The sequence below is a fragment of the Aspergillus fischeri genome, genomic scaffold (assembly GCF_000149645.3).
Source record: "Aspergillus fischeri NRRL 181 1099437636266 genomic scaffold, whole genome shotgun sequence".
NCBI classification, from domain to species: domain Eukaryota; kingdom Fungi; phylum Ascomycota; class Eurotiomycetes; order Eurotiales; family Aspergillaceae; genus Aspergillus; species Aspergillus fischeri.
In genome coordinates this window covers 2,811,848-2,837,637 of record NW_001509760.1, presented here as the reverse complement: position 1 = coordinate 2,837,637, position 25,790 = coordinate 2,811,848, and the positions used below count along the sequence as shown (strand labels likewise).

Here is a 25,790-nt window from a genome sequence, read left to right as displayed (position 1 = left end):
CAAGCGTCACCATTCGAGCAAGGGTATTCAAATGCTCTGATGATACCTGCGACCTGAAGAATGGATGACTATATGAGATGCAGGGGACACGCACCTTGGACTTCAGGATTGGACGGCAATAGCAGTTGTTGTAGAACGTTGAAAAAGACAGCTGGATGATCAAACTAGGGTCATCAGCTAGCGGACGATGGAAGAGTGCTGTAGTTAATTCGCCTACACTTGCGATGAAGCTTCGTATATAAAGACGATGAGGATTGAGTTCCTTGTGGTAACGAGAGCAAAGTAAAAGGGTAAACGAGAGCCGTTTCCTGACGATGAATAGAGCAGATAGAGGTAGAAGGATGACTGGTAACGAAAGGTTGCTAGCAGAGGGGATGAATTGCTGACGACGAGAATGGGATGAAGAAGAAGAATGCGAGAGAATGTGGGATGAGAACAGGTGGAAGAGTCCGATCCTGCAAGTATAGAGAACCAGAGAGAAGGGCGTGCTTACAGAAAGAACACCTCTAGGACAAGCGACAAGAACCAGAAAGAACGACCTATAGAACGTCCAAATAAAGAAGGAGGCTATCGAGAGGTCAGAAAGATGTCACTGACATTGTAGAAGGAAGGTAGCCACAGTTCAAGAAATAGGAAAGCGAACGGGAAGAGAAGAAGAAATCATTCATTACTTGGTCGAGATCGAGGAGTGGGCAAACTGAGGCATCAATATGTAGCCTGAAGAACCACATCATGTACCTGTCCATGGCAAAAAGAGCGTCTGCACAACAACAATAGGAGTGCGAGGCAGCTATCTAGAGGAATCATACTAAGTGATGCAGGCAACAATGAATGGCAAAGATAGATTCTCCTTATGTCCATAACCAGACGGCCGAAGCCGCTAGGTCGATAGAGAGATAATAGACCTGCCCTAGTGTAAGTCATACATATACTGCAAGACACTTAGCAGTAGTACTGAGAGCGTTTTAGCAAATGCAAAGGTATATGGGGCAAAACCAACAGATCTATCTTTCTTAGAGCCCAATCTATAATGATAAGGTGACTTTGCGAGATGACGCAGGATGAGAAAGCCCCAGAATGTTCAAAAATGAGAAGACGAAAGCAAACGGCAGGGGGAATCAGAACAGAAGGAACATGCTGAACAGATGGTCTAGCGGATACAACCAGCTCTACTGCTCTGACCTGTCTTGCAGCCACTTGTACACGACAGAGAAGTCCTTGCCTCGGTACTCCTGCTCGACAGAATTGTATACCTCACGAGCAGTTTCAGCCAGGGCCAGGGGAGTGCCAGACTCCTTCGCGGCCGTGATTGCTAATCTGAGGTCCTTTTTCATCAAGCTGACTCCAAACCCGCCCTCATATCCACGCGATGCTGGAGCGGTCTCCACAACGCCTGGAACAGGATTGTTGACTTCCATTGGCCAACAGCGGCCGGTAGAGGTATTGATCATGTCTGCGAGAGATTTGGGATCCAGGCCCCAACGAATTCCAAGATTCATGGCCTCAGCTGTCGCGATGTTGTTTATAGCCAAAATGTAGTTGTTGGCAAGCTTACCCGATACGCCTGCTCCGGGAGGTCCCAGGTGCCAGGCCTTCTTTCCCATAAGCATTAGAACCGCTCTGACTCGTTCGATGAGCTGGCCTGTTTGAGACGATGCTCCAAACATAAAACATAATGTACCTGCGCGAGCACCTACTACTCCTCCTGACATTGGAGCGTCGACGAAGCGCCCTGTCCGTGTCGAGTGGACTGCATTTGCAATCTCCTTCGACGAGGCGGGGTCAATGGTTGATGTATCAATAAACAGGCGCTCTTCTTCCAGAGCGGGTAGATCACCGTGCCTCATGATTGAATGAAAGACATCCTTGACGTGTTCTGGCTCCGGTAGACTGGTTATCATGACTGTCTGTAGAGGAGGAGCTTAGTACCAGTATAACTAAGTGAGACGCATATATAGGCGTTCCAAAACATTTCAAAGACATGGAGAACCACTAGGCCAGCTTCACACCATGCAGCAGAGCACCCTTGGCGTATCAGAAAACAAGCCGTTTCTGATCTTTGGGCGGAAACGCGCCTAGTAATGAATCAAGGACGTTTGGCTTACCGACTGCTCCGCAACTTCTCGAGCACTCTGGGCGACCTGAACCTTCATTGTGCCATCTGCAGCACCACTGCTTTTCGCGGCCTCCTTTGTCTCCTCAACAAACCTCATCGTCGCATTTTCGTTCACGTCACGCACAATCAGCGTGTCAGTAGCTGGAATTTTGGCACGTAGGTTCTTCGCCATTAAGTAGCCTACAAATAAAGAGAGAAGCAATTAGACCCATAACCCCTTCGCTTCAGATAAGTGGTTAAAAGGAAACGTGAACGCTTTGATTCAGTATCGCTCCAGGAAAAGTAATGCACAGCATCCGTTCGAGCAGGTCGGGCTAAGAACGCGAATAAATAAAACAGGCAAACTAGGTTAACATACCCATTTGTCCTAAACCGATGAATCCCCATGTTGCATCACGTTGCAGAGTAGTAGAGAACGTCCTGGCCTGAGACCGCTGGAGCTGTGGCACCGACGATAATGAAGACAGCAACGATTTGGGGACAGAAAATCCCCGCATTCGAAGGGACACAGTGGATGTGAGACTCATTTTCAGAAATCAACGTTATTAGGCGAATCGACCAATTTTACCAACTCTTCCCTGGCTGTACCAAGACGAGCGAAGAGAATGACAAGAGGAATAAGTGTGATGGGGTAATGTTAGATTGCAGGTCAGGCAGACAGGTAACGCATCGAGTTCGGTGTTATACAATTTCCTGCAGAGGTATTCCCGAGGATCAATTTGAGAGAGCGGGTGAGCATTCTTCTCCGCTGCTTTCCGCGGCTTGCCATGAAGCGAGGGATAGAAGAGTGGAGTCATCACTAGAATTGTAAACCAGAGAATGCCCCTGCACCCAGAAGAGCAGCCTTGCCCATGTCCTTGGACTGTGCTTCTCCACTGATCCGCTCGATGCTGCGTGCGGGGAAACCCACGGCAGAGCGCGGAGAACCGAGCATCACGTGCCAGTTGTACTAGGATTATGGCCAGAGGACGTCTCCTCCCAGCCGAAATGTGTTGTATGGAGACTAGGTAGTCTAGGTACCCTTTGACAGGAGAGTTTTATATACACAGCCAAGTGAAAATTCCCTTGAAAGATATGATAATATCGAGAGAAACATCATGTCCTAGTCAAAGGCACCTGGGCCTCCTCTAGCCAGTATCGTTGCAAATGATGACCATATACATCTATAGTCGACTCTCACCCAATGCAATCGTATACACTAGTCTAGATACAATAATGGAACGAATTTATGAAATGTATAGATGAGATCAACGGACAGAATGGGTATTGTGACTATCAATGTGGTGTAACGCCCGCCTTATCAACCCAACATGAGAAACCACTTAACAATTGCAGATATACCTTTCCGAGCAAAGTCAAGAAAACGGTGCATGGACTGAGATTGAGACACAGTTCGACAACCGACAATCACTGTCCTGGCGATGTCGGATTGCTGGTCGGCCCTGTGAGGAATTCCGGTGGCACTTTCGGCACCCGGGGTGAGTTCGCCGTTTGCACGGCTGCACGATGTTGGGCCCTGATCAAGTCACGCTGCCGCTCTTTCTCCCGGTTTGCGGCCGCGCCGCCTGTAAGTCTTCTCATTCCGCTGCGAATCATCGACTCAAGGGATGAAGACCCGTCCGTTACACTTCGGCCCTGACTATTATGGAGGATGGTCGGCGGTTTGTTATTAGTCAGTCGCTCATCGAACTCATAGAGCCCGTCTTCAAACTCATCATCGGACAAAAATGCTGATTCGCTGAACCCAAGAGGTGGAGTGGAAAACTGTACACTGGAGGAGCTTGGCGGATAAAGGTTGTTAGCTGGCGAGGTGACGGAGCGAGCGTGTGTTGTCGGCCGCAACGTGTGGCCTGATACCTGGGGCATCAGCGTATTCGGTGAATAGACACCCACACTATCAAAGCGCTGATTCGGCGGCCGGGATTCAGCGAGACCATTGTGAAACGACGAGGTTGATGCAGTACGCGCGAGTGATTTGCGCAAAATGGGTGCGGTCTGTTGGTCATAAAGATGCGCGCTCGTGTCCGCATAAGCACCAGTAAAGCCTCGCAACGTTGCGTCTGGCATTACATCCAGTCCAGAGTTAATAGGCTCTGTTTCCTCGAAAAAGTCATCGAGACTGTCTAGTTTTTGCACAATGTCTCCCATGTTGCCGTCCATCTGCGTGTCCATTGATTTCATGGTGTCGGCACGCATAGGGAAGAATGAATCATTGTATTCATCCGCGTGGAATTCGACTTCCGGTGTAACAGTCTCTTGCACTTCCATAGGGTCCACCTCAGCACAAGTGTAGAATACAGCGTGAACATTATGCCGAGTGACACTTGATTGGGTGGCAGGCATGGGTATGGACCACCCAGTAGGTTCGGGAATGCCATAAAGACTCTGAATCTTCTCGTATTCTTTGCGGATGGCCCGCGAGGACGAGGATGAGGCCATACTCATTCGAATGTGATGGCGCTCCATAGGATTTCCGGAAACAGTCATGATGTGATCCATGACTTCTAAGGCTTGAGGGCAAAGTTCGGTCTGTAGAAGTCGTAGGAGCGGAGAAATCAGGTCAGGTCCATGCGAGGTCACTTCGGGCCGCCGCATGTCAATCTCAGGTATCAACACGCAGAGAATCTTCATGATCTTAACGCGAAACCATTTAGCGGTATTTGTCAGGAGGCCCATCAGAAAAATCAGGCTCTGGACGTCCTGACGAGGGAAGTAGTAAGACCGCATCTCTGCAATGATGTGATTCAGAAAATCGTTCTCTGTCTTATATTGTCCGTTGGCGAGCCCAAGAAGAGACGCTGCGAGACGCGGGCATCCTTCTCCCTCAGCAACGCGGGCCAACAACGTAGCACGCGCAAGAGTCTTTGGATCATCAACGTCCGGGTCGAATTGGTGGAGGAAATGAGCCATATTTGCTAGGATTGTAAAGAGCAGTCTGTCGCTATCCCCAATAAGCGCGTTGTTTGGAAGACCACTTAGTCGATGCAGGACGTCCAAGGTGCGATTGAGGGATTCTGAGGATTTCAATCCTTTGTAGACCAGGTTTTGGAGCCCCTCAAAGCCGCCTTCCCACTTGGGTGGCTGACCTTGAATGAGCTCGGTGACCACTGCGGGGTCGCTCATATCGACACTGTCCAGGAACTTTTCCAGCATTCCAATGCTCTCAATAAATTCCGTCTCGTGAATAGTATTGAGACAAGCGCAAGTAGTCCAGAATAACTGGGGATAACGCAGAAGGTCGGCGGGGGCAAGAGAGCTAATGATGATTTTCAGAGTTGTTAGAATTTCCATGGAAAAGGTTTGGTAATCTGCCTCTTCATCCGCGATGGTATTTGAGAGCCGGGCCAACATGTCTGCAAGCATCCTCGGGTTCAGGGACGTTGATATGCAGCGGAATACTTGGAACGACCGACATGCCAGGTGTCGCACAGGGCATGAAGTAGCCCAGTTGAGTGCTTCCTTGGCCCAGAGATCACTGACACCTTCGTATGCGAAGCTGAAAAAATTGACGACCTGACGAGTAACAGTGGACATTGAGGGAGGTACTCTGCTGCCATCGTCCCCGTCCTCTTTGTCATTATTGTCTTCGTACTCCCAAACGACCTTCGGGTCACTCTTCCGTATAGATTCGACGAAGTCCTCGATGCTTTGTCGTGTAGCTGCGGGCGCATCATCGTCGATCTTGGCAGCAATCAACTCGTGGATAAGATGGACCAACATCTCTCTAGCTTGCTCTTGTACCGTGAGCATGTAGTGGTCCCATAAAATTAGCACGACGTGAAGCAGTTTGACAACGGCTTCTAATGGAAGAGTCACTGGCGCAACCATCAGATCTACGAGGAAAATAAGTGCCACTTGACCTAGCGAAAGGCCTGCTTGCTTATTGCCGACGGGAAGCACGGTGCCTAGGTCCGCCACATAGGGTAAGCTTTTGACATCCGGCGGAGCTGGGGTAATATCCTTCCTCTCTTGAACCATGTTCTTAGGTACGACCTGCATCAAGAAGAATTCAATGACCTTCGAGCCCGCAGGGGTCCCTGACAAGAAGACGACGACTTGCTTGGCATACTCGACGAAGTTCTGCTCTTTGCGTTCTAAGCAGAGACTGATGATGAAATCCAGAACCAGCTGTACGTTCCCACCATGGGGTCCTGTTGCCAGTGCCTGCCAGAGGGCTTGCACCTCGTTCGGTAATATGTTGCCACATCGGATAGTAATCTCGAACAAATTGGCCAGAAGCATGTAGGACCTAGCTGTTGGACCACCATTAGGATCAATTTGCAGCTCCATGGTTTGAACCCAAGGTAAAATTGCGGCCACCATATTTCGCTGGCTATCAGGGCCCACATTCCGGAAATGCAGTGAGAACTCTGAGAACAAGGTGAAGGCCAAATCAGAGTGCTGTTTCGCTAGCCGCCGGGATGTTTCGAATTGAGCGAGTTTGTATACAGCTGTGGTCTTATCAGAGATGCTGATGTCGAAGTCCTGAAGTCTGGAACTCTTTTGCTGACGTTCTTCTAATATGCGAAGAAGTTTGGCAGATTTCATTCGGATCTCGCGCTTCTGATTTCCCAGCGTGACGAGTACAGCGCCCAGGATTCTCCAGAAGCCAAGTGGATAATCGGTATGTTCTATCAGCACTTGAGTTACCACCTCAAAGTAACTTTCCAGCGCTTTCGGCCTTTCCGCGACGTGACACATCTCGATTGCTCTCTCCAGTAGATAAGAATGCTCTTTGTTGTGGATTATCAAGTTCTTGAGCGCTCGTCTACCGATTGCGTGCCACTTATCGCTGATGGTGTTGAAAATGATATCAATCCAAGATAGCATTCTCCCCACATCGAATTGGAGCACTGAGCCACTTTCCGTAGTGATACTGATTGGTCCAGCCTGTTAGAGATTAGCCACTGAATGAAGGACCACACTCCTTTTTCAACTACTCACACATAAGGAGGCCATTGCACTAAGAGCCGCTGCGCGAAGGTTCTTCTTCTCGATCTCCATTGCAGCTGCTGTGTTCCGAAACTCCCCAGATTCAGATTGATGGGCCATGGCGAATTTTCGCATATTCTCTTCCCTTTGAGCAATCTGTGCTTGATTAGGCGAGTACCCGCACCAGTCTTCCATTAGCGAGAAAGCCGATTTTCGTGACTCGAAAGGGATCCAGTGAGACGGGTCTTTGGTCCGATTAATTCCCTCGAATAACTCTTCCATCAAGCCACAGTAATGGAACCGTAGGCGTTGGAATTCCCAGTCATTCTGCACTTCAGCATCACTTAGAAAGATCCGCAGATCCTTTGTATAAGTGACGAGATTATTGACGATCCAGTCGTCATTGTACACCTCGGGTTCTCGAAGGAAATGTGAAGTCAACTTGTATACATGCGTGACCTCTGTCCTCAGGCGATCCGTTTTCCGATTTCGTCTGGGGCTGCTCGGGGATCGATGGTGAACACCGATGCGAATTTTCGCTTCCTCATTGCACGTCGTTACGGCGTATTGAAGAGACTCAAGGAAGGTGCGATAAAGATTCTTATTGATAGAGCCCAGTGCTATCACAATTGCATTTCGGATAGAGGATCGCTCAGCTGACAACAACGGTATCACGAAAGCAAAGAGGCTTCTGGCGGAGCTGATCTTATCTTGCGACTGCTGAGATCCCTTGGAGGATTTGCGCGCATGTTGGGCATTTGCGAGCTGACTTTGGGACTGCGCACCCACGCTGTTGAGTGTGGTACAAGCCATGACTAGATAAAGCTTCCATTGCTCTATAAGGATTTCCGCAGTCATGTTGCTTCTGCCCAGTGCACGAGCTTGAGCAGGGTCAATGGGCGCATATGGAGGCGGATGCGGACTATCAGCAAGAGCAGTTATAGTTTTATGCATCTGGACGAGCCTCGCACAGACGATCTCTCGTCCCAAAGTCACAGCAAACGGGCAGGTTTCGAAGCTGATCCTAATGATGTTCGGGAATACCTTTGACCATAGAGTCGAGTCGTAAGACACCTCGCTGCTGCACAATTCAATCAAGGTGTTATGCGAAGCGCTCTTTCTTTTCCCCTTCTGAATTCGGCTTCTTTCCGCCACACTTAGCTGTTCATCGTTGACGTTCAGGATTTGATGCGCGTCGGCTTCAAGGATTCTTATAATTCTTGTGTTCTCTTTGCCAAGAGCGCGGTCGAACTCCGTGATCAGCCGAAGTACGGTGATTGCAAATGCACGGACCCGTCTCGACTGAGAGCAAAGGAAAAAAAGGCCATGAGACTCGATCTCCTCAACGTGTGCGAGGACAGTAGAGAGGTCCAACTGCAAGGCTCGACTTCCAGTGCCCGACTTGTCCACGGGGTCTGTAGCTGCACCTTTGGTCTTTTGTTTGATTTCTTCTATCCAGATCTGCAGTAATTGCACGTACAACCTCAACGTGGACTCAATGTGGCCTGGCCCGAGCATGCCTTCGTCTGACATGGTGGAATATCTTGCGTCAAAGTTGAAGATAAATCTCGCGAAACCAATAGTGACTTGTTGAGCGTGCGACTGTCGCGCGATTGCCTTCAAGGATTCGGCAGAAGAAGAAGCTATGTTCGACTGAACGTGTGCAGTCCCGGTACAAAGTAGATTAATCAGCGAGTTGAACGGGATGCGATCTGATAAGCAGCGAGGGAGCGCCTGGACCGCCACATGAAGCAAATCGTAGAAACCCTGCCTTTGATCCCCAATACTTGGATGGTCATCACGCCTTCCGAAGCTAAACGCCTCTGAGATTGGTGTCTTAGGAGTTGTCCCGCCGAACTTCTCATCTAGTGTTGCTTGGCCACCGAACGTGTTGTCGCATAAAAGTGTGATCTTGCCAAGGATATCACAAAAACGAGTATAATATTCCTTGACATTATCGCTTAGTCTGGATGTATTGACAGGCAACGATAGTGCTGTATCTTTATTCTCCATAGAACCGGGCAAACGCGGATCTGTGAGAAGTTGGGGTCGATGTAAATGAGTCGGAGCAGAGATATCAGTGAATGGGTTGGGAATTGAGCCAGTAGGAAATGGAGGGCAGAGTTGATCACAGTTCTCAAGGTCCGTCACTATCGCCAGGAAAGATCTGATACCGATGACCATTTTTTCCGGCTCCATCTGTTCGATTTTGAGCTCCCTTCCGGAAAGGAAAAGGTCCGAGTTTATCAAGGGAAAAATGATGTTGCGGAAGCAGACATCGGGGTGTTTGAAGCCGATCATGCGAACCAGCTGTATGAGGGGCTCGGCAACTGCGGGATCTGTGCTCAAGTACGACCTTTTGCCAGCTGGCAAGGCTATTCGGGCAACCTCCTCAACTTTTCGGAGGGTCACGGTTGGGGAGTCTGTGTAGCGAAAGAAATATGTCCACAACAGGCGGCACATAGCTTGGAGGGCCGGGCCCCGTGTTGGACGGTCTTTCAGTCTCGCAGGAAGACCTTGAACGACCGAGAGCCATTGAGACGAGAACACCTCCTTTGAAGAGACACATAATAGCAGTACATGAAGAGGAAAGGCAGCGGCCCAGTGACGGGGCTTAGTTAGCATTTGGGATAGGCGAGATTGAACCAAATCCAGGAATTCTTTCCACTTAGGTAAGCTGAGATCGCAGCTCGAACTCGCCGCTACAGGCAAGAGGAGTTTCTCGAAAATGTAACAGTAAGCCTGTTTGACGCGCTGCCCGTGAGCATTGGCAAACAAGCGTGCCAATGATCGCATGAAGTCGCATGATTTACTCCAGTTATCCGAGTAGGTCCTGATACGAAGGTGTCTCATTCCCAAGATCAGAAGTTCTGCCCGAGAGTCACCCTCCTTTGACGGTCCACGGAGCATTTCTTCCTTCTGATACCGTTCGAGTTCTGCTAAGAAGCGACCAGTGACACTCGTGAAGTTCGTCTCGCTCATGATACCAAGCAACTGGGAATAGATCCGCCAATTAGCCATGCGAAGCGGTGACGCTGATATCTGATCCGGGTCAACCGTCTTGAGTTGACCAAAGACGATGTCCTCCAAACGCTCAGCCATGTCAATCGTTATGGAGGCTATATTACTCTGGTTGAATATCTCAATCAAGACTCTGCAAACAAGATACACGGACACAGTCGCACGGCGCTCAGCTAAAACGACATCTTCTTGCCGTGTTAGAATGGTGCTGGGCGTCGTAGAATCTGTTTGCGCTGCCGAATCAACAGCGTTTTGGGACGGCTCTGTGTTACGACGCGCGATGGGTCCATTATCAGAGGTAGACGGCTTCTGCTTAAGCACGAGTCAGCTTCTGGCTTAACCTTTCAATGCTATATAGACCAGGGGCTTCATGATCTCGTGACATACTTGACTAGCCTGCTTAGCCATTATGGCAGCGTCTCCTTTGGCTTTTCGCCATAGCATTATGGTGTCGATCAACGGCTTTGGTTTCTGTCGCGAGATGTGGCCCAAAGCTGAGATCAATTGATCGAAGTTCGGATCCACGCCAGGGCCGCAAACCTCTTCTACCGGAGCATCGGAATGTCCTAGCTTCATAATGGCTTGATTGACCTTGTTGTCTGCCTGACCGACGAACTGAAGAAGCAGTCAGTACGGTTTTCTAACGTTGTGTACAAAAATGTCGTGCTCACGGAATTAAAAAGATGGTGCAAGGCATATTCGCCGACAGTCTTGGATTCCGAGTGTTGCTGTCTCGAGTGTGAGCTGCTATGAGAACGCTCCTTCCAGGATTTTCCAGCCGAGTTCATCCTTCTATGCACCGAGCTCGCCGAGTTTGCGTTGCCGACTTCGCCAGTATCCTGATCCTCGATGGTACTCAAGGTCCCTTGCAAGATATGGCTCGTCCCATTGCCTCCAGGGCTATGATGTATCGGGGGCATCTCGTTCTGATCCAACCGCCCTGCGCCAGCTATCTCCTGTTCATTTCCAGCGCCGCGGCCGAGGGACGCGATCAACTCGGGACTCAGAGGACTCGTAGAGTTGGAGGAAGCCGCAAAACTCGGATTTCGAGAATGCTGGACGCCATGGACAATCGAAGTCTGTCGATGGTGGCCGTATGAGTTCGAGGGCCTTCTTTCGAGGCTGACATCGTATCCTATACCAGGGCGTGCAGCAGTCGGATCGGGACTTTTCGAATGAGATTGGCCACGGCGATTATTCTGAGGCTGTAGCGTTGAGGGGGCTAGAGCGGATGTATCGGCTGCTCTTCCCCTCACAGCGGAGGCTTCTCGACTATGAATGGCGGACGCAGGAGTACTCCTTGTAACCAGGCGTTCTGGTGGGGAGGAAATATTATGGTGCGACGCGAGACTCGAATCGTCAGGGATGAGGGGCATTGTCGTTGGCTGGATGAGCCCAGCTTTACTCGTTGGATGCGATGCCGCTACATACGGGATCAGACGTCAGTAACTCGCAGTCCGCATTCTAATAATACCATGTCGGAGGATATATGACAATAAATCACATCCACTTGTTTGATCAGATGTGCAAGCCCGAGCAAAGAGGAAAGTGTTTCATGTGGTGAGACTGAGCAAGAAAAGTCCGAAAATGCGGCGGTCACTTACTACTATTGTGCTGCATCATGTTATTTGATCCACAGTCACGCCGTGCTGGAGCTCATATTCACGAGAGCAAAAGAATTCACAGGAACTTGTGAGCAGCACATTGTTGCTCAGCGGCCCTGGAATTAGAAGAGTTGATGGTGCTGGAGGTGGTCTGAAGGCGTGAATTTGCGATAAGCTGTTTGGGCAGTTGTTTGTTCGTGACGGCGACCGACAAGGCTTGAGCACGGGGTTTCGATGGGTCCTCGTCAACATCATGACCGATCGGCTCAATGGCGCTCATCTGAAACTCATGCTACTCATTTTGTGGTTGTGAGATTCGTATGGCTCTCTAGTAAATATTTCATCCGTCTCATTTGCCCAAGGAAATTGTGAGAAGCCTGGTTCGGGACGTTCTTTTACTTTACAAGGATGCCGAATTGGTGGTCGAACATATATATTCCCTCGCTGCTTCGGAGTACTTTATATTATATTGCTCCATTCTACTACATAGAAGGAATCGCACCCTTAATCTTAAGATACCTCTCTATCGTAATCATATCAGCCAAACAAAACCTGACTCTTTCTTGCCTAGGAAAAAGCCAAATCCCGTGTTAATTGCACATCAGCTTCTCATATTGGATTCTCGACAGTTGTTGGTCTACTGGAATGGGATTGCCGTCTGATTTCGTGCATATAAATATACTACTACTGAAGTAGACAAGAGCAAAGGGCAGACTCAATATGCTACATCGCTGGGTAACGGATAGAATGACGAGAGAAAGATCCATGATATCGTTGGTATCTACTGATAGGTTCTAGTTCAAGTCAATACTCTTGTGCTTTTTAGTAGGGTCTAGTTGTTGCATGAGACTGTTCTAGTTTTCCGCATAATACAACTGTATTTCTATGTCTACAGAGTACATATAGGACCTAGTCGGGCGGCGAAATAATAACGTGAAGTGGACTACTCTGTATATTCAAGGAAGTAGATATCTGCTAAAGACCTAATGGTTTGAAGATTGACTGACTGATTCGGACTTCATCAATAAGAAAAGCTTGACGCCGGACCTTATCAAAAGGTAGTGCCCGCACGGTGCGGAATCCTCCCGTCTACCTTCCGCTGCGCAGATGCAATACCCAGAGGACCAACTTCGGACCAACTTCCACAAGTTGCTGAATGACGGAAATGATCACTTCCAGTTTGTTGAAGGCTTGAAGAAAGGTAGGTCTCCGGGTCTAGTTGACAATACCTTAGTGTTACGGAGAATCTATCACAGAACTCTCAATCTGATAGGTCGGAATCCGATAACAAGGCGAGATCTCAATAACGCTTCATTTCTGTTCAATTATGTACTGTGGGTGGATGCGAGGGCGAGGAACTCGAGGGTTGAGAGCCGAGTATTCATTATTTGTTCTGATGAGTTGATAACCCGCGCTTTATTGTAACCATAGTATCCAATTAGTTTGTCTAGTGTATGCACGATATAACCATGATGTGTAAAGCATCGATAATGAGCTCGTAGTCTTCTCTTCGGGCTCGTCTCTCTACTCGATAAACCGCGCTTGAATCGTGGGACAGACGCTGCGATTTACCATTTCAAAGGCGGAACTCGGCTAGCAACGCTTTTCGGCAGGATTATCGGGAGATTTCCCCATATGAAGCCAAACTGATCCATGTGGGCAACCCGCCAACTCCAGCGGATACGCCACCTCCAGTCTCTTGTGTCGATTGAATTTTTTGTAGATGTCTGAGGGACCGAAGTTCCCTTCCGATCCAGACCTTATCGGTAGCCGAAGGTTATCGCTACTGGAAGGATGTACTATATAATAGTCTTCCGTGGTCTGTTCCCCGCCTCCATGCAAGGAGAATCCTGACGGAAGACGAAGGAATTCAACTTCTAAGTATTCTTTCACGTCCTCGCCGGGGCTGTATCCTTTAACTTTTTCCCTTCTGTGCTGCCCATCACGTGTGAGCATATCTTCACTGCACTATTTTACCTTAGGATCGCCCGCCACTATCACCAGAGCCGTCCCCGGAAGTCCGGTGAGTATCATCCGAGAGGCCACGCTTACTCGAATTGTTAAGGGGCGGGAAGAAACGATAACCATCCACGCTTGTTCCGCTCCGAGTTATGTGGTCCGATTAGCTGAGGACAAGGGCGCTACTCTTACTCATAATCTCACATCCTTCACTCTGGATCTCTATTCGGACTGTCAATCTCGTTTTCTCCCCGTTGATGAGGATCGCCACAGTCGCATGATCCTTCATTCCTCATTCTTAATATCTTCTTTGGTTACTTTCTTTGGCTGGGAAGGTCTCGGAGATCGAGGGGGTGCTGGCCTTTCATCACTTTTCCCCTCTTTTCTTCTCTGCTCTGTCCTTCTAGGGACAGATCTGCTTACCTGAACAACAATAATTCAACATGGCGCAACTCGACACGCTCGATATTGTTGTCCTGGTAGTGCTCTTGGTGGGCAGCGTTGCCTACTTCACCAAGGGCTCCTACTGGGCCGTTCCTAAAGACCCCTATGCCACCGCGAATTCCGCTATGAATGGCGCCGCCAAAGCAGGTAAAACTCGGGACATCATTCAAAAGATGGAGGAAACCGGGAAGAACTGTGTGATTTTCTACGGTTCTCAGACTGGAACTGCCGAGGATTACGCATCCCGACTGGCAAAGGAAGGTTCCCAGCGATTCGGCTTGAAGACCATGGTCGCTGATCTCGAAGATTACGACTATGAAAATCTTGATAAGTTCCCCGAAGATAAGATCGCTTTCTTTGTTCTAGCTACCTACGGTGAGGGCGAGCCCACCGACAACGCCGTCGAGTTTTACCAGTTCATAACCGGTGAGGACGTCGCTTTCGAGAGCGGTGCCTCCGCTGAGGAAAAGCCACTCTCCTCCCTCAAGTATGTCACTTTCGGTCTTGGTAACAACACCTACGAGCACTACAATGCTATGGTTCGCCACGTCGATGCTGCTCTTACAAAGCTTGGCGCGCAACGCATCGGAGCCGCTGGTGAGGGTGATGACGGCGCTGGTACAATGGAGGAGGACTTCTTGGCCTGGAAGGAGCCCATGTGGGCCGCGCTGTCGGAATCTATGAACCTGCAAGAGCGCGAGGCTGTCTATGAACCTGTTTTCTCTGTGATTGAAGATGAATCTTTGAGCCCCGAGGACGATAGCGTCTACCTTGGCGAGCCGACTCAGGGTCATCTCAGCGGCAGCCCCAAGGGTCCCTACTCTGCGCACAATCCTTACATCGCTCCCATCGTCGAGTCCCGTGAATTGTTTACGGCCAAGGATCGCAATTGCCTTCACATGGAAATCAGCATCGCTGGCAGTAACCTCACTTACCAGACCGGTGACCACATCGCTATCTGGCCTACCAACGCGGGTGTTGAAGTCGATCGTTTCCTCGAGGTCTTTGGCATTGAAAAGAAGCGCCATACCGTTATTGACGTCAAAGGTCTCGATGTCACTGCCAAGGTTCCCATTCCGACCCCAACCACATACGACGCGGCCGTTCGCTTCTACATGGAAATCTGTGCCCCTGTCTCGCGTCAGTTCGTGTCCTCTTTGGCGCCGTTCGCCCCCGACGAAGAAAGCAAAGCTGAGATCGTGCGCCTTGGTAATGATAAGGATTACTTCCACGAGAAGATCAGCAACCAATGCGTCAACATCGCTCAGGCTCTTCAGAATATCACCTCGAAGCCGTTCTCTGCTGTCCCGTTTTCGCTGCTTATCGAAGGCCTCAACAGGCTTCAGCCACGTTACTACTCCATCTCGTCTTCCTCCCTTGTTCAAAAGGATAAGATTAGTATCACAGCTGTCGTCGAATCTGTCCGCTTGCCTGGTGCGTCCCATATCGTCAAGGGCGTGACCACGAATTACCTACTCGCCCTTAAGCAGAAGCAGAACGGTGATCCCTCGCCCGATCCCCATGGTTTGACCTATGTTATTACTGGTCCTCGCAACAAGTACGATGGAATTCACGTCCCGGTCCATATTCGCCACTCCAATTTCAAGTTGCCTTCTGATCCCTCCAAGCCCATCATCATGGTCGGACCCGGTACTGGCGTTGCTCCTTTCCGTGGATTCATCCAGGAACGAGCTGCTCTGGCTGAAAGTGGCAAGGACGTTGGACCTACGATTCTGTTCTTTGGTTGCCGTAACAGCAATGATGACTTCTTGTACAAGGATGAGTGGAAGGTATGTTTGCAGTCTTCTTGTGAGCACATTCGGAGCCGTTTGTCTAACTCTCAATAGGTCTATCAAGAGAAACTTGGAGACAAGCTCAAGATCATCACTGCCTTCTCTCGCGAGACCGCGAAGAAAGTGTACGTCCAGCACCGACTGCAAGAGCATGCCGACCTTGTTAGCGATCTCCTGAAGCAGAAGGCCATCTTCTACGTCTGTGGAGATGCAGCCAACATGGCTCGGGAAGTTAATCTTGTCCTTGGTCAAATCATTGCCAAGTCTCGTGGCTTGCCCGCTGAGAAGGGTGAGGAAATGGTGAAGCACATGCGGAGCAGTGGCAGCTACCAGGAGGATGTCTGGTCGTGATTTGGCTTGTTCGACAGTCTCATCTACCTTTACTAATGCTTCTTGTCATGACATTTCCCTCCTCTCCTTTTCTCTTTTTTTCTGACGCCTAGATGATATCTGCATATATACACCGCCTGGTTTGATTCTTATTCCTCGTTTTTAGGCGTGTTTTAATGGATGCATGTTGCTCTGTTTTGTGCTTGAATAGGGTCGTCCCTATGATAGATGGCTACGACCGTCGGCTTCAGCAGCTATCATTGATTGGGAAGGATAGAGGATGGAGACATCAAAAGAGGTGACAAGGGGATGAACGAATGTATTCCAGGATATTCTCGAGTCAATATTGGCACAAAGAAATTGCACAAAAATGGCATTACTCCGTCAGCTCGCGTGTTTTGCAATCGCTGGCAAATAGAGATTTGAATGTAGATCTTAGATCACAGTGGACGTTCTTTCTTTTTGGGGCCGTTCAAGTGAACATTCTAGCTGATGTACCTTAGTGCGGATCGGCCATAGAGTCGGAGATAAAAAATCAGGAATTAATGGAACCCGCAAGCAATCGTCATTCCCTAAGTCGACGTTCGGGCCCGATATGACCCTGGCAGCTAAAGTAGTAGCTCAAGTGAGCTTTTCCATCTTCCTGCATCCTCATTCGAGCCAGCATTCGAGCCAGCATTCGAGCATCAGTATCATTAACCTGAAAAGGAGCGATGCAGATTATTGCTATAATTTCTGCACTTGATCCAAGGCTGATCTAAACTTGTCGCTGGCCGCGTTCCTCTTCTACCATCCCCGCAGTTATTGGCAACCATCACGAAAAGCCCAATCCCGAACTTCTATTGATAGTCGTGGAGACTACGAGTCGGTACAATGGCATACGTCGTGCCGATTCATAGGGCGAGCAGCATTCGTCATGCTCTCAAGCTGAATTTCATGAATCCGGAGGAGGACTGTCTGGTCGTCGCGTTGGTGACCCTCTAGTATCGGTGACTGATCTTGGGCTATCAGATGGATATTGGCTGACAGTATTCTATTTGCTGATCACACAGGAAGTCTAATCGACTCGAATTCTACTCTCCCACGCCAGATGGATTGGATCTTGTGGCCTCGTGCGCAATCTATGCGAGGGTGACGATGCTGGCTCGCCTTCCAGCTCCGGCTAATTCCCCTACGGACCATCTATTCGTCGGCACCGATCGATACACCTACTTCACACTATCTTGGGACAGTTCAGAAAAGCGAGTCCGCACGGAACGTGACTATGTCGACATGTCGGATCCATCATCGCGGGAGTCGCAAACGGGAAACCGATGCTTGATCGACCCAAGTGGACGGTTCATGACCTTGGAGATATATGAAGGTGTTATTGCAGTCATACCGATTATTCAACTACCAAGCAAGAAAAGAGGGAGGGCTGTGGCCTTGCCCTCAGGCCCGGATGCTCCGCGGGTGGGGGAGTTGGGAGAGCCGACAACAGCAAGAATTGAGGAGCTGTTCGTCCGCTCGTCGGCATTCTTGCATGTGCAAGAAGGGCTTCCACGCCTGGCTCTACTGTACGAAGATAACCAGAAGAAAGTCAGACTGAGGGTGAGGGAATTACAATATCATGCGGCGACCGGAAGCAACAGCACTGCCGACGCTACATTCGGGGAACCGGCGGACTTTACGCAAGACCTGGAACTCGGGTCTTCCCACCTGATCCCAGTGCCTGCTCCGTTAGGTAACTTACCATATATTCTTTGTTGCTCGCGGATGGTTTCGTTCTCCATGCTAACATAGACAGGCGGGCTTCTCATCCTCGGGGAAATGTCGATCAAGTACGTCGACGCAGATAATAACGAAATTATATCCCGTCCCTTGGATGAGGCGACCATTTTTGTGGCCTGGGAACAGGTGGATAGCCGGCGATGGCTTCTGGCTGACGACTATGGGAGGCTCTTCTTTTTAATGCTGGTCTTGGACTCTGACAGCCAAGTCGAGAGCTGGAAGCTAGACCATCTGGGCAATACATCCCGTGCATCCGTCTTAGTATACCTTGGCGGTGGTGTCCTGTTCCTGGGTTCGCATCAGGGGGACTCTCAAGTACTGCGCATCAGCAATGGACCGTTGGAAGTGGTACAAACCCTGTCAAACATAGCGCCGATATTGGACTTTACGATAATGGATCTCGGCAATCGCTCGAGTGAAAGTCAGACCCATGAATTCTCGTCAGGCCAAGCAAGGATTGTCACTGGCTCCGGCGCCTTTGACGACGGAACGCTCAGGAGCGTCCGCAGCGGAGTTGGAATGGAGGAGCTGGGTGTCCTTGGTGACATGGAGCATATCACGGACCTGTGGGGCTTACAGGTAGGAAGCATCGGCGATTTCTTGGACACACTTTTGGTCACTTTCGTCGACGAAACCAGAGTATTCCGTTTCAGTTCCGACGGCGAGGTGGAAGAGATGGACCATTTTCTTGGGTTGAGCCTTTCAGAAAGCACTCTTCTGGCGACCAATCTGCCCGGTGGGCGAATATTGCAGGTCACTGAGCAGCGGGTGCTCATTGCAGAGGTAGAGGGTGGAATGGTAATTTACGAATGGACTCCACCGAACCAGCTCATTATAACTGCCGCCTCTGCCAACGATGATTCGATCGTTCTTGTTGCAGGCGGCGAGCTTGTGACAGTCTTGAATATTACCAACGAAGTCCAGATCGTAACGCAGAAGGACTTCGGGGCAGATAGTCAGATTTCTGGTGTCACAGTACCCTCATCCCCGACTGGGGTCTGCATTGCCGGATTTCCCCAGCTGGCAAAAGTGTCAGTACTAAAGCTTCAGGATCTGTCCGAGCTTCATACGACATCAGTGGGCCTCGCTGGTGAAGCTTTTCCTCGTTCGGTTCTCGTGGCGAATGTGCTCACAGACAGCCCGCCTACTCTCTTCGTTTCCATGGCGGACGGCAGTGTGATCACTTACTCATTTAACACGGATGACTACTCATTGACTGGCATGACAAAGCTAATATTGGGCTCTGAGCAACCTACTTTCAAGAAATTACCGAGAGGCATTGGCTTGTTCAACGTCTTCGCTACATGCGAGAACCCTAGCATGATCTACGGATCAGAAGGGCGGATTATATACTCTGCAGTAAACTCCGAAGGCGCCTCCCGGATATGCCATTTCAACTCGGAGGCCTACCCAGAGTCGATAGCAGTCGCAACATCTCATGACTTGAAAATCGCTCTCGTGGACAAGGAAAGAACAACACAAATCCAAACACTCCCAATCGGGGCAACGGTCAGACGTGTAGCATACTCGCCTTCTGAGAAAGCTTTCGGTATTGGTACCATCGAACGGAAGCTTGTCGACGGAGCTGAGATCGTCAAAAGCAGATTCGTGCTTGCTGACGAGATATTGTTCCGGCGCCTTGACGCTTTCGAGTTGCGGCCTGAGGAGTTAGTGGAAAGTGTCATCCGTGCGGAGTTCCCGGCGGGCAAAGGTGCAAATGACAGAGATGAGGTCAAGGATCGATTTATCGTTGGGACAGCGTACTTAGACGATGAAGGAGACGAGTCAATCCGTGGTCGCATCCTAATATTCGAGGTTGACAATGGCCGAAAACTGACTCAGGTTGCTGAGCTACCCGTCAAAGGAGCATGCCGAGCACTGGCCATGCTAGGGGACAAAATAGTGGCTGCACTCGTCAAGACAGTAAGCGTTCATTCTCTACTGGTCCATCTCCTCCTACGCTGCCCTACTAACGTTCCACCAAGGTCGTTGTATATAGAGTCATCAACAACAATTTCGGCGCCATGAGACTGGAGAAGCTGGCCAGTTATAGGACCTCGACTGCACCAGTGGATGTAACGGTGACGGGCAATTTGATCGCCGTCTCTGATCTCATGAAGAGCATGTGCCTCGTGGAGTATAAGGAGGGTGAGAACGGCACGCCAGATACAATGACAGAAGTTGCGCGCCACTTTCAGACTGTATGGGCCACTGGTGTTGCCAACATCGCACCGGATACTTTCCTGGAGAGTGACGCTGAAGGTAATTTGATTGTCCTTCATCGTAACACCACTGGGGTTGAGGAGGATGATAAGCGTCGCTTGGAAGTGACGGGTGAGATTTCGCTGGGTGAGATGGTCAACCGCATCAGACCGGTCAATATCCAACAATTGGCTAGTGTGGCTGTTACTCCACGAGCATTCTTAGGCACTGTGAGTTTCCCTCTTGTCTTTCTCACAAATTCTGCGAGACGACTGACCTAACCAATCTCGACCACAGGTGGAAGGTTCTATTTACCTATTTGCTATCATCAATCCTGATCACCAAGACTTCTTGATGCGTCTGCAAGCGACAATTGCAGGAAAAGTCGAATTGGTTGGAAATATGCCATTGAATGAGTTCCGAGGCTTCCGCAGTATGGTGCGTGAGGCTAAAGAACCGTATCGCTTCGTCGATGGAGAGCTCATTGAGCGATTCCTCACTTGTGAGCCGAGTTTGCAGGAAGAAATCGTCAGTACGGTGGGCAAAATGAGTGTAGACGAGGTAAAAGGGATGATAGAAGCACTCAGAAGACTGCATTAGATATCTCTTTTGCTTGGTGCATTTCTACGGGTCCATCTTAGAACGAGTTCCCCTTGGTGATACGATTGAACAATTGCATGGCTTGATGATAGAATAGTGACATTGAATTTTTGAGAATATAGTTGAAATACGTAATCTATGGGCGTCTATAAACGCATGAGCCGTGACTGTCCGCGTCGTCGCTGGTACGTGAACAGAGCATCAACAACCGGACATGAAGATATATCAAGTATACAGCGGGTGAAGGAAAGCGGATATTAAAAAGGGTAGTAGGAATAAGCCCAAGAGCAACGTCACCAGCTTCGAAGTCGACGAACGGCACCGAGAAATGAGGTCTACCTCACTCCTCTTTCTTTTCCTCTTGCTTCTTCTCATCCTCCGATTCACTCCAATCAAGCAATTCCATGAGCTGCTCATCGGACAACTTCTCGGTCCGCTGCTCCGCTTCCCGCTGCAGCTCCTTCATGTACTTCTTCTGGCGCTTTCTTGCGTTCTTCCCCCACTCCGGCACACCACTGGCGGTAGCAAAGTCCTCGCCGCTCTCGATCTCATCGTCCGTATTCTCAACCTCGCCTAGCACTTTGCCGCCACCGGTGGCGCCACCACGCAGTGCATTAGCTGACATCTTGGCCTTGTTCTTTCTCTTGGCTTCTCGCTCTGCCTTTTCTTTCTCCAATTGCTTCTTGCGGTCTTTTTCGGCCATTTTGCGGAACCAGGCTTCGATGTAAGGACGGATGAGGATGTAAACGACGACGGAGACGATGATTTTCGTCCAGCGCTTGGCGCTCATTTCGACGAATGATCTGTAGAGATTCTTGAAGAAGCGTTTGAAGACTGTTTCGACGAAGGTGTAGAGTTGGCCGAAGAAGTCGTTTAGGGCGTCGGATACGACGGAGGAGGATTCGGAGGTCGCCATGGTGGATGGTGATGTGATCAACAGTCTTTTCTCTTTCTTGTGAGATTTGGAGTGAGGTCTCGTAGATGATTGAACCTGAGGAGAACTGGACACAGCGGAAAAATGGTAGTATCCCAATGCCAATCCCGCGAAGAAGCGGGTCGGAGGGGAAGGTGGTACGGAGTAGCAGATAAGAACCGCTTTCGATGCGGGATTTATTATTGTTCCCAAAAGAAAGACACGACCCCAAGGCCTGCTGCTGACCTCGTCACAAAAAATGCACAATAGAAAGGTCTTGCGATTGAGCAAACACCTTGGAAAAGGAGTACCTGCAGTCTCGATGCTCTTCGCAGAGCAGAATTCCGTAAAAGGTAATATTCCTTTGCAGGTTAGCGGTATCTACGCCGCTGGCACGTGACAGCGGCCAAACATGCGAAATGGGCGCCTGAAGCTCCACGACGCGTCTATCTTTAACGTAGTATATGTTGACACTTTCCGTGGGATCAGAGAACCAGTTAAACGAAACTGTGTCGTTCCCTTCTCTGTACAAACATTCGTATAGCGACTTTACGTTCTGGACACGAAAATATGGATCCGAATGAGGAAGTCAGCCTTGAAGAGGTATGCAATATCTACCTAGATCGCGCCCTTCGAGGAACGTTGCAGTTGCTGATTTAGTGATCTAGCGTTTGAAATCCGCTCTTTGGCTTTCTATTGGCAAAATTGTTGACGAGGAAACTATCAAGCTCGGCGTCAACGCTACTCCTCAGTTCATTGGAGCATTGACAGAGATGGTATGGGCTCAAATTGGTATGTGTATCATGTCAACCTGCTTGTCTGCGCCCCAGCTCGCTACAGGCCAAAGACACAGTGTGTGATATACTTGATCCGTTGTGGATTTGAGCTGATGGTGTCTAATCTTTACAGAAACCGTTAGCCAAGATCTGGAGTTCTTTGCTAAGTGAGTTATCCTTGTCTGGGCTTATTGAATGAGTGTTATTGTGTTGCAAATTTGCTCCGTGCATGGATGCTTCGTCCTAGGATTTTCCTGAACGCCGGCTGACAAGGTGCCTCCGATGCAGGCATGCCGGCCGCTCTACGATCAATGTCACTGATGTGATGTTGCTTGCGCGCCGCAACGAAGGGCTAGAATCGATTCTTCGAGCTTTCGTCGATCAGCAGCGAGAAGAGGAATCCTGATCCAATGCGTGTAATAGTGCCTTCTAAGGCACCAGTCTGTCACATACACGGTGGATCGGCTCGATTTCTATTGATGGATCGGATACGCCACTCAAACCCTAACCAGTCCCCAATCGCAAACGGTAAGGTACTTCTGAACTGTTTCGAGTAACCTGATGGCGCAATTACTCATGGTGAATCTAGCGGATGTATTTGCGCCTGTTATAGTGGGAGCCCGCCAAGATATCTCCCCAGTTTCATTATGACGCCACTTCCCCACATTATGCCCGCATAAGATACCATCGTTTACAAGGCCACTGGGATCCGATTTGGTAGACGCCACAGCTGCCCTTACGGCGCCTGCTTCGTTGCGGGGAACTTGGGCTCGACCACTTCCTTGATATCAGAAATGCCTGCCTGTGTTCCGTCAGAACGGCTCATGATAAACATCGGAAGAAGTGTATTAGCGAATCGGCTGTGTCTGCTTTCCCCACGAGCCCCGATAGTCACAAATGAGAACTCGGGGCCATGGATGCACCTGACGACCAATATCATCAATGGTGTAACTATGATCAATGGACGATACAGTGTATCTGCCAATTAAATGCGCCGTCTAATGTACATACTTGACTCATGAGCTTCTTGAGGATTTACCAGGTCACGCTCAGGATATCTATCTGATATAGTCTAACGTCATTGCAACGTTCTTTGAGAATTGTCCTTGCTTCAACGACAAACTTCACTATATATACTCGTAGAAGTCATCATGTTTCAGCCGCTTAGTTGGAAGAATCAGTCAAACCTTCAATGGCGACGCTGTTATACAACTTTGTCAGCAGAGTCTCGGATCGTTCCCGGAGGTCAATATTAGAACAGATAAGCCTTCAAAATGCTGAACACTACAATTGACTCTGTGAATATGGTACGAACCAGGCTCAAGACAACGCCTACAATGAAGTCGGTTCGCTTCCACGGACCTGGCGATATCCGGATCGAGGAAATTGACGAGCCAACTTGTGGCAAGGGCCAGGTCAAGGTACGTCAGATTCTACCTCAGCAAACGAATTTTACTGATGTATTGGAAAATATAGTTGCGGCCAGCGTTCGTGGGGATATGTGGCAGTGGTAGGTCTGCCTGGTACTATTCAGGCTTCGCAGATGCTAATCCGGAAAGATCTCCATGAGTATAGTGCCGGCCCCGTTCTCATCCCAAAGGAGCCACACAAAATTACGGGGACTTCTTATCCTGTGACATTGGGTCATGAGTTCGCCGGCATCGTTGAAGAAGTCGGCGAAGGGGTAACGCATCTATCGCCTGGACAGCGAGCAGTGGTTCGACCGACAATATTCGACCGACAATGCTGCTCCTGTAAACTTGGGTATGAGTACTGCTGCGAGAATATTGGGTTTATTGGATTATCCGGTAAGACGCGCGTCCAATCCGTATACATCAGATCGGGCCCCTGAAACTGAACACTTGTAGGATATGGCGGCGGAATGGCGAAGCACACCGTGGCGCCCGCTGAGCACTTCTATCCGCTGCCTGATAATGTGTCTCTCGAGGCGGCAGCACTGATCGAGCCGCTGGCCGTGGCCTGGCATGCCGTCAACCTATCTCCGTTCAAGGGAGGGGATAACGTCATGGTTGTCGGGGGTGGTCCGATTGGGATTGGCATTGTACAAATCCTGAAGCTTCAGGGAGCGAAGAAGATCATGGTTGCCGAACTACTCGACAACCGCAAGAAGCTCGCCCTTGAGTACGGAGCCACAGACATTATCGACCCTCGCACATGTGATGTACCGGAGAAAGTGCGGGAATTGACGAATGGCGTGGGTGCCGATGTCATCTTCGACACCGCAGGAGTGGAAGTAGCCTTGAACGGAGCCATTTCCGCGTGCCGTGTCCATGGCACTATCGTCAACATCGCCGTCTGGGAGAAGCGGCCTTCTCTACGCGTGAACGAGTTGATGTACCATGAGGTTAACTACACCGGCGCAGCGCTATACGATGAGAGCGCTTTTCGAAATGTGATCCAAGCGCTGAACTACGGTAAGTTCACAGCAGCCTGAGGTTCAGTCATTCTTGGCTGACACGGGAAGTTTCAGGTCAATTGAAACCCGAAGGGATGATCACAGCAAAGGTAACAATGGACGAGGTTGTCGAAAAGGGCTTCAAGACGCTTCTTGGAGATCGGGGTGTGCATTGCAAGATCCTGGTCGATGTACAGGCATCATGACTGCATTCCCTTCCTTTCGCATTCACAATTGTCGATATCTTTCCCACATTTCCCGCCTTGTTCTATGTACATAATTAAATCATGACGATGTCATGATGTTCGACAGTCGATTTTGGTGGGAGCCTGAGGATGGCTGTGCACTGTGGCTGAGACCTTTGCCTTTTATTACCTAATCCAACTTAGTTAGTTATCAATTATTGCTGAAAAATTTCCTCTTCCGGATGCACTAAAAATATTCGGTGGCTCTTTTTTCACATGTAATCAGATCAGAGCAGGACATAGTTTGAGTGAACATGGGAATGATGAAATGGAATCATGGAACGTTGGAGGGCACAGTACCTCTCTGCTATGCCACAGACCAGGGCACCTTGACTTCTTGTGGGCCGGGAAGGCTTAGTCCTCCACAATAAAGGCCAATGAGCGAGAAAGGGTCCAAGTAGTGACATCAGCCGACTCTTCCCTACTAAATAGTAATAAGGTCGTGATGGAGAGCATTTTCCTTTGCCGCTCCATCTTCCAATCACTGTCAATAATTCGCCGTCATCTGCGGATCAACCTCGCGATCTTCTGGATACTCAACGGATGGCGGCCTGTGAGAAGCTCTCATCGCTGGTTCTGGGGTCCATCGTCCCCTTGGCACCCAGCAAATGCCTCCACCGATCTTCATGCTGCGACACCTTGTCCCCTGGGACTTATTACAAGTGCAAT

At 49.6% G+C, this 25,790-nt stretch overlaps 7 protein-coding genes across 7 annotated transcripts, besides 2 other annotated features; 4 read left to right on the top strand and 3 right to left on the bottom strand.

The window, feature by feature from the left end:
* Positions 1–1,169: 1,169 nt before the first annotated feature.
* On the bottom strand, positions 1,170–2,288 carry NFIA_056750 (3-hydroxyisobutyrate dehydrogenase; the record flags this gene model as incomplete). The annotated part of the gene is made up of 2 exons (XM_001258222.1): positions 1,170–1,907; positions 2,106–2,288. 2 exons carry the CDS (start codon positions 2,286–2,288, stop codon positions 1,170–1,172), a joined length of 921 nt encoding a protein of 306 aa, XP_001258223.1.
* A 1,235-nt stretch (positions 2,289–3,523) lies between these two features.
* Positions 3,524–11,445, bottom strand: NFIA_056740 (putative cell morphogenesis protein (PAG1); the record flags this gene model as incomplete). The annotated part of the gene is made up of 4 exons (XM_001258221.1): positions 3,524–7,006; positions 7,061–10,381; positions 10,457–10,684; positions 10,741–11,445. The coding sequence occupies 4 exons, from the start codon at positions 11,443–11,445 to the stop codon at positions 3,524–3,526; spliced, it is 7,737 nt and encodes a 2,578-aa protein (XP_001258222.1).
* A 2,630-nt stretch (positions 11,446–14,075) lies between these two features.
* Positions 14,076–16,220, top strand: cprA (NADPH--hemoprotein reductase cprA; the record flags this gene model as incomplete). The annotated part of the gene is made up of 2 exons (XM_001258220.1): positions 14,076–15,866; positions 15,924–16,220. The coding sequence occupies 2 exons, from the start codon at positions 14,076–14,078 to the stop codon at positions 16,218–16,220; spliced, it is 2,088 nt and encodes a 695-aa protein (XP_001258221.1).
* A 632-nt stretch (positions 16,221–16,852) lies between these two features.
* Positions 16,853–16,884: a microsatellite.
* Positions 16,885–17,072: 188 nt separating this feature from the next.
* NFIA_056720 (DDB1/RSE1 family protein) lies at positions 17,073–20,771 on the top strand (the record flags this gene model as incomplete). The annotated part of the gene is made up of 5 exons (XM_001258219.1): positions 17,073–17,167; positions 17,252–17,922; positions 17,986–19,892; positions 19,955–20,401; positions 20,469–20,771. 5 exons carry the CDS (start codon positions 17,073–17,075, stop codon positions 20,769–20,771), a joined length of 3,423 nt encoding a protein of 1,140 aa, XP_001258220.1.
* A 340-nt stretch (positions 20,772–21,111) lies between these two features.
* On the bottom strand, positions 21,112–21,687 carry NFIA_056710 (uncharacterized protein; the record flags this gene model as incomplete). The annotated part of the gene is made up of 1 exon (XM_001258218.1): positions 21,112–21,687. One exon carries the CDS (start codon positions 21,685–21,687, stop codon positions 21,112–21,114), a length of 576 nt encoding a protein of 191 aa, XP_001258219.1.
* Positions 21,688–22,254: 567 nt separating this feature from the next.
* NFIA_056700 (CENP-S family protein) lies at positions 22,255–22,866 on the top strand (the record flags this gene model as incomplete). Its single annotated transcript, XM_001258217.1, has 4 exons — positions 22,255–22,287; positions 22,353–22,476; positions 22,594–22,627; positions 22,749–22,866. 4 exons carry the CDS (start codon positions 22,255–22,257, stop codon positions 22,864–22,866), a joined length of 309 nt encoding a protein of 102 aa, XP_001258218.1.
* An 868-nt stretch (positions 22,867–23,734) lies between these two features.
* Positions 23,735–25,082, top strand: NFIA_056690 (uncharacterized protein; the record flags this gene model as incomplete). The annotated part of the gene is made up of 5 exons (XM_001258216.1): positions 23,735–23,881; positions 23,937–23,970; positions 24,020–24,268; positions 24,329–24,895; positions 24,952–25,082. The coding sequence occupies 5 exons, from the start codon at positions 23,735–23,737 to the stop codon at positions 25,080–25,082; spliced, it is 1,128 nt and encodes a 375-aa protein (XP_001258217.1).
* Positions 24,180–24,205: a microsatellite.
* Positions 25,083–25,790: the final 708 nt, after the last annotated feature.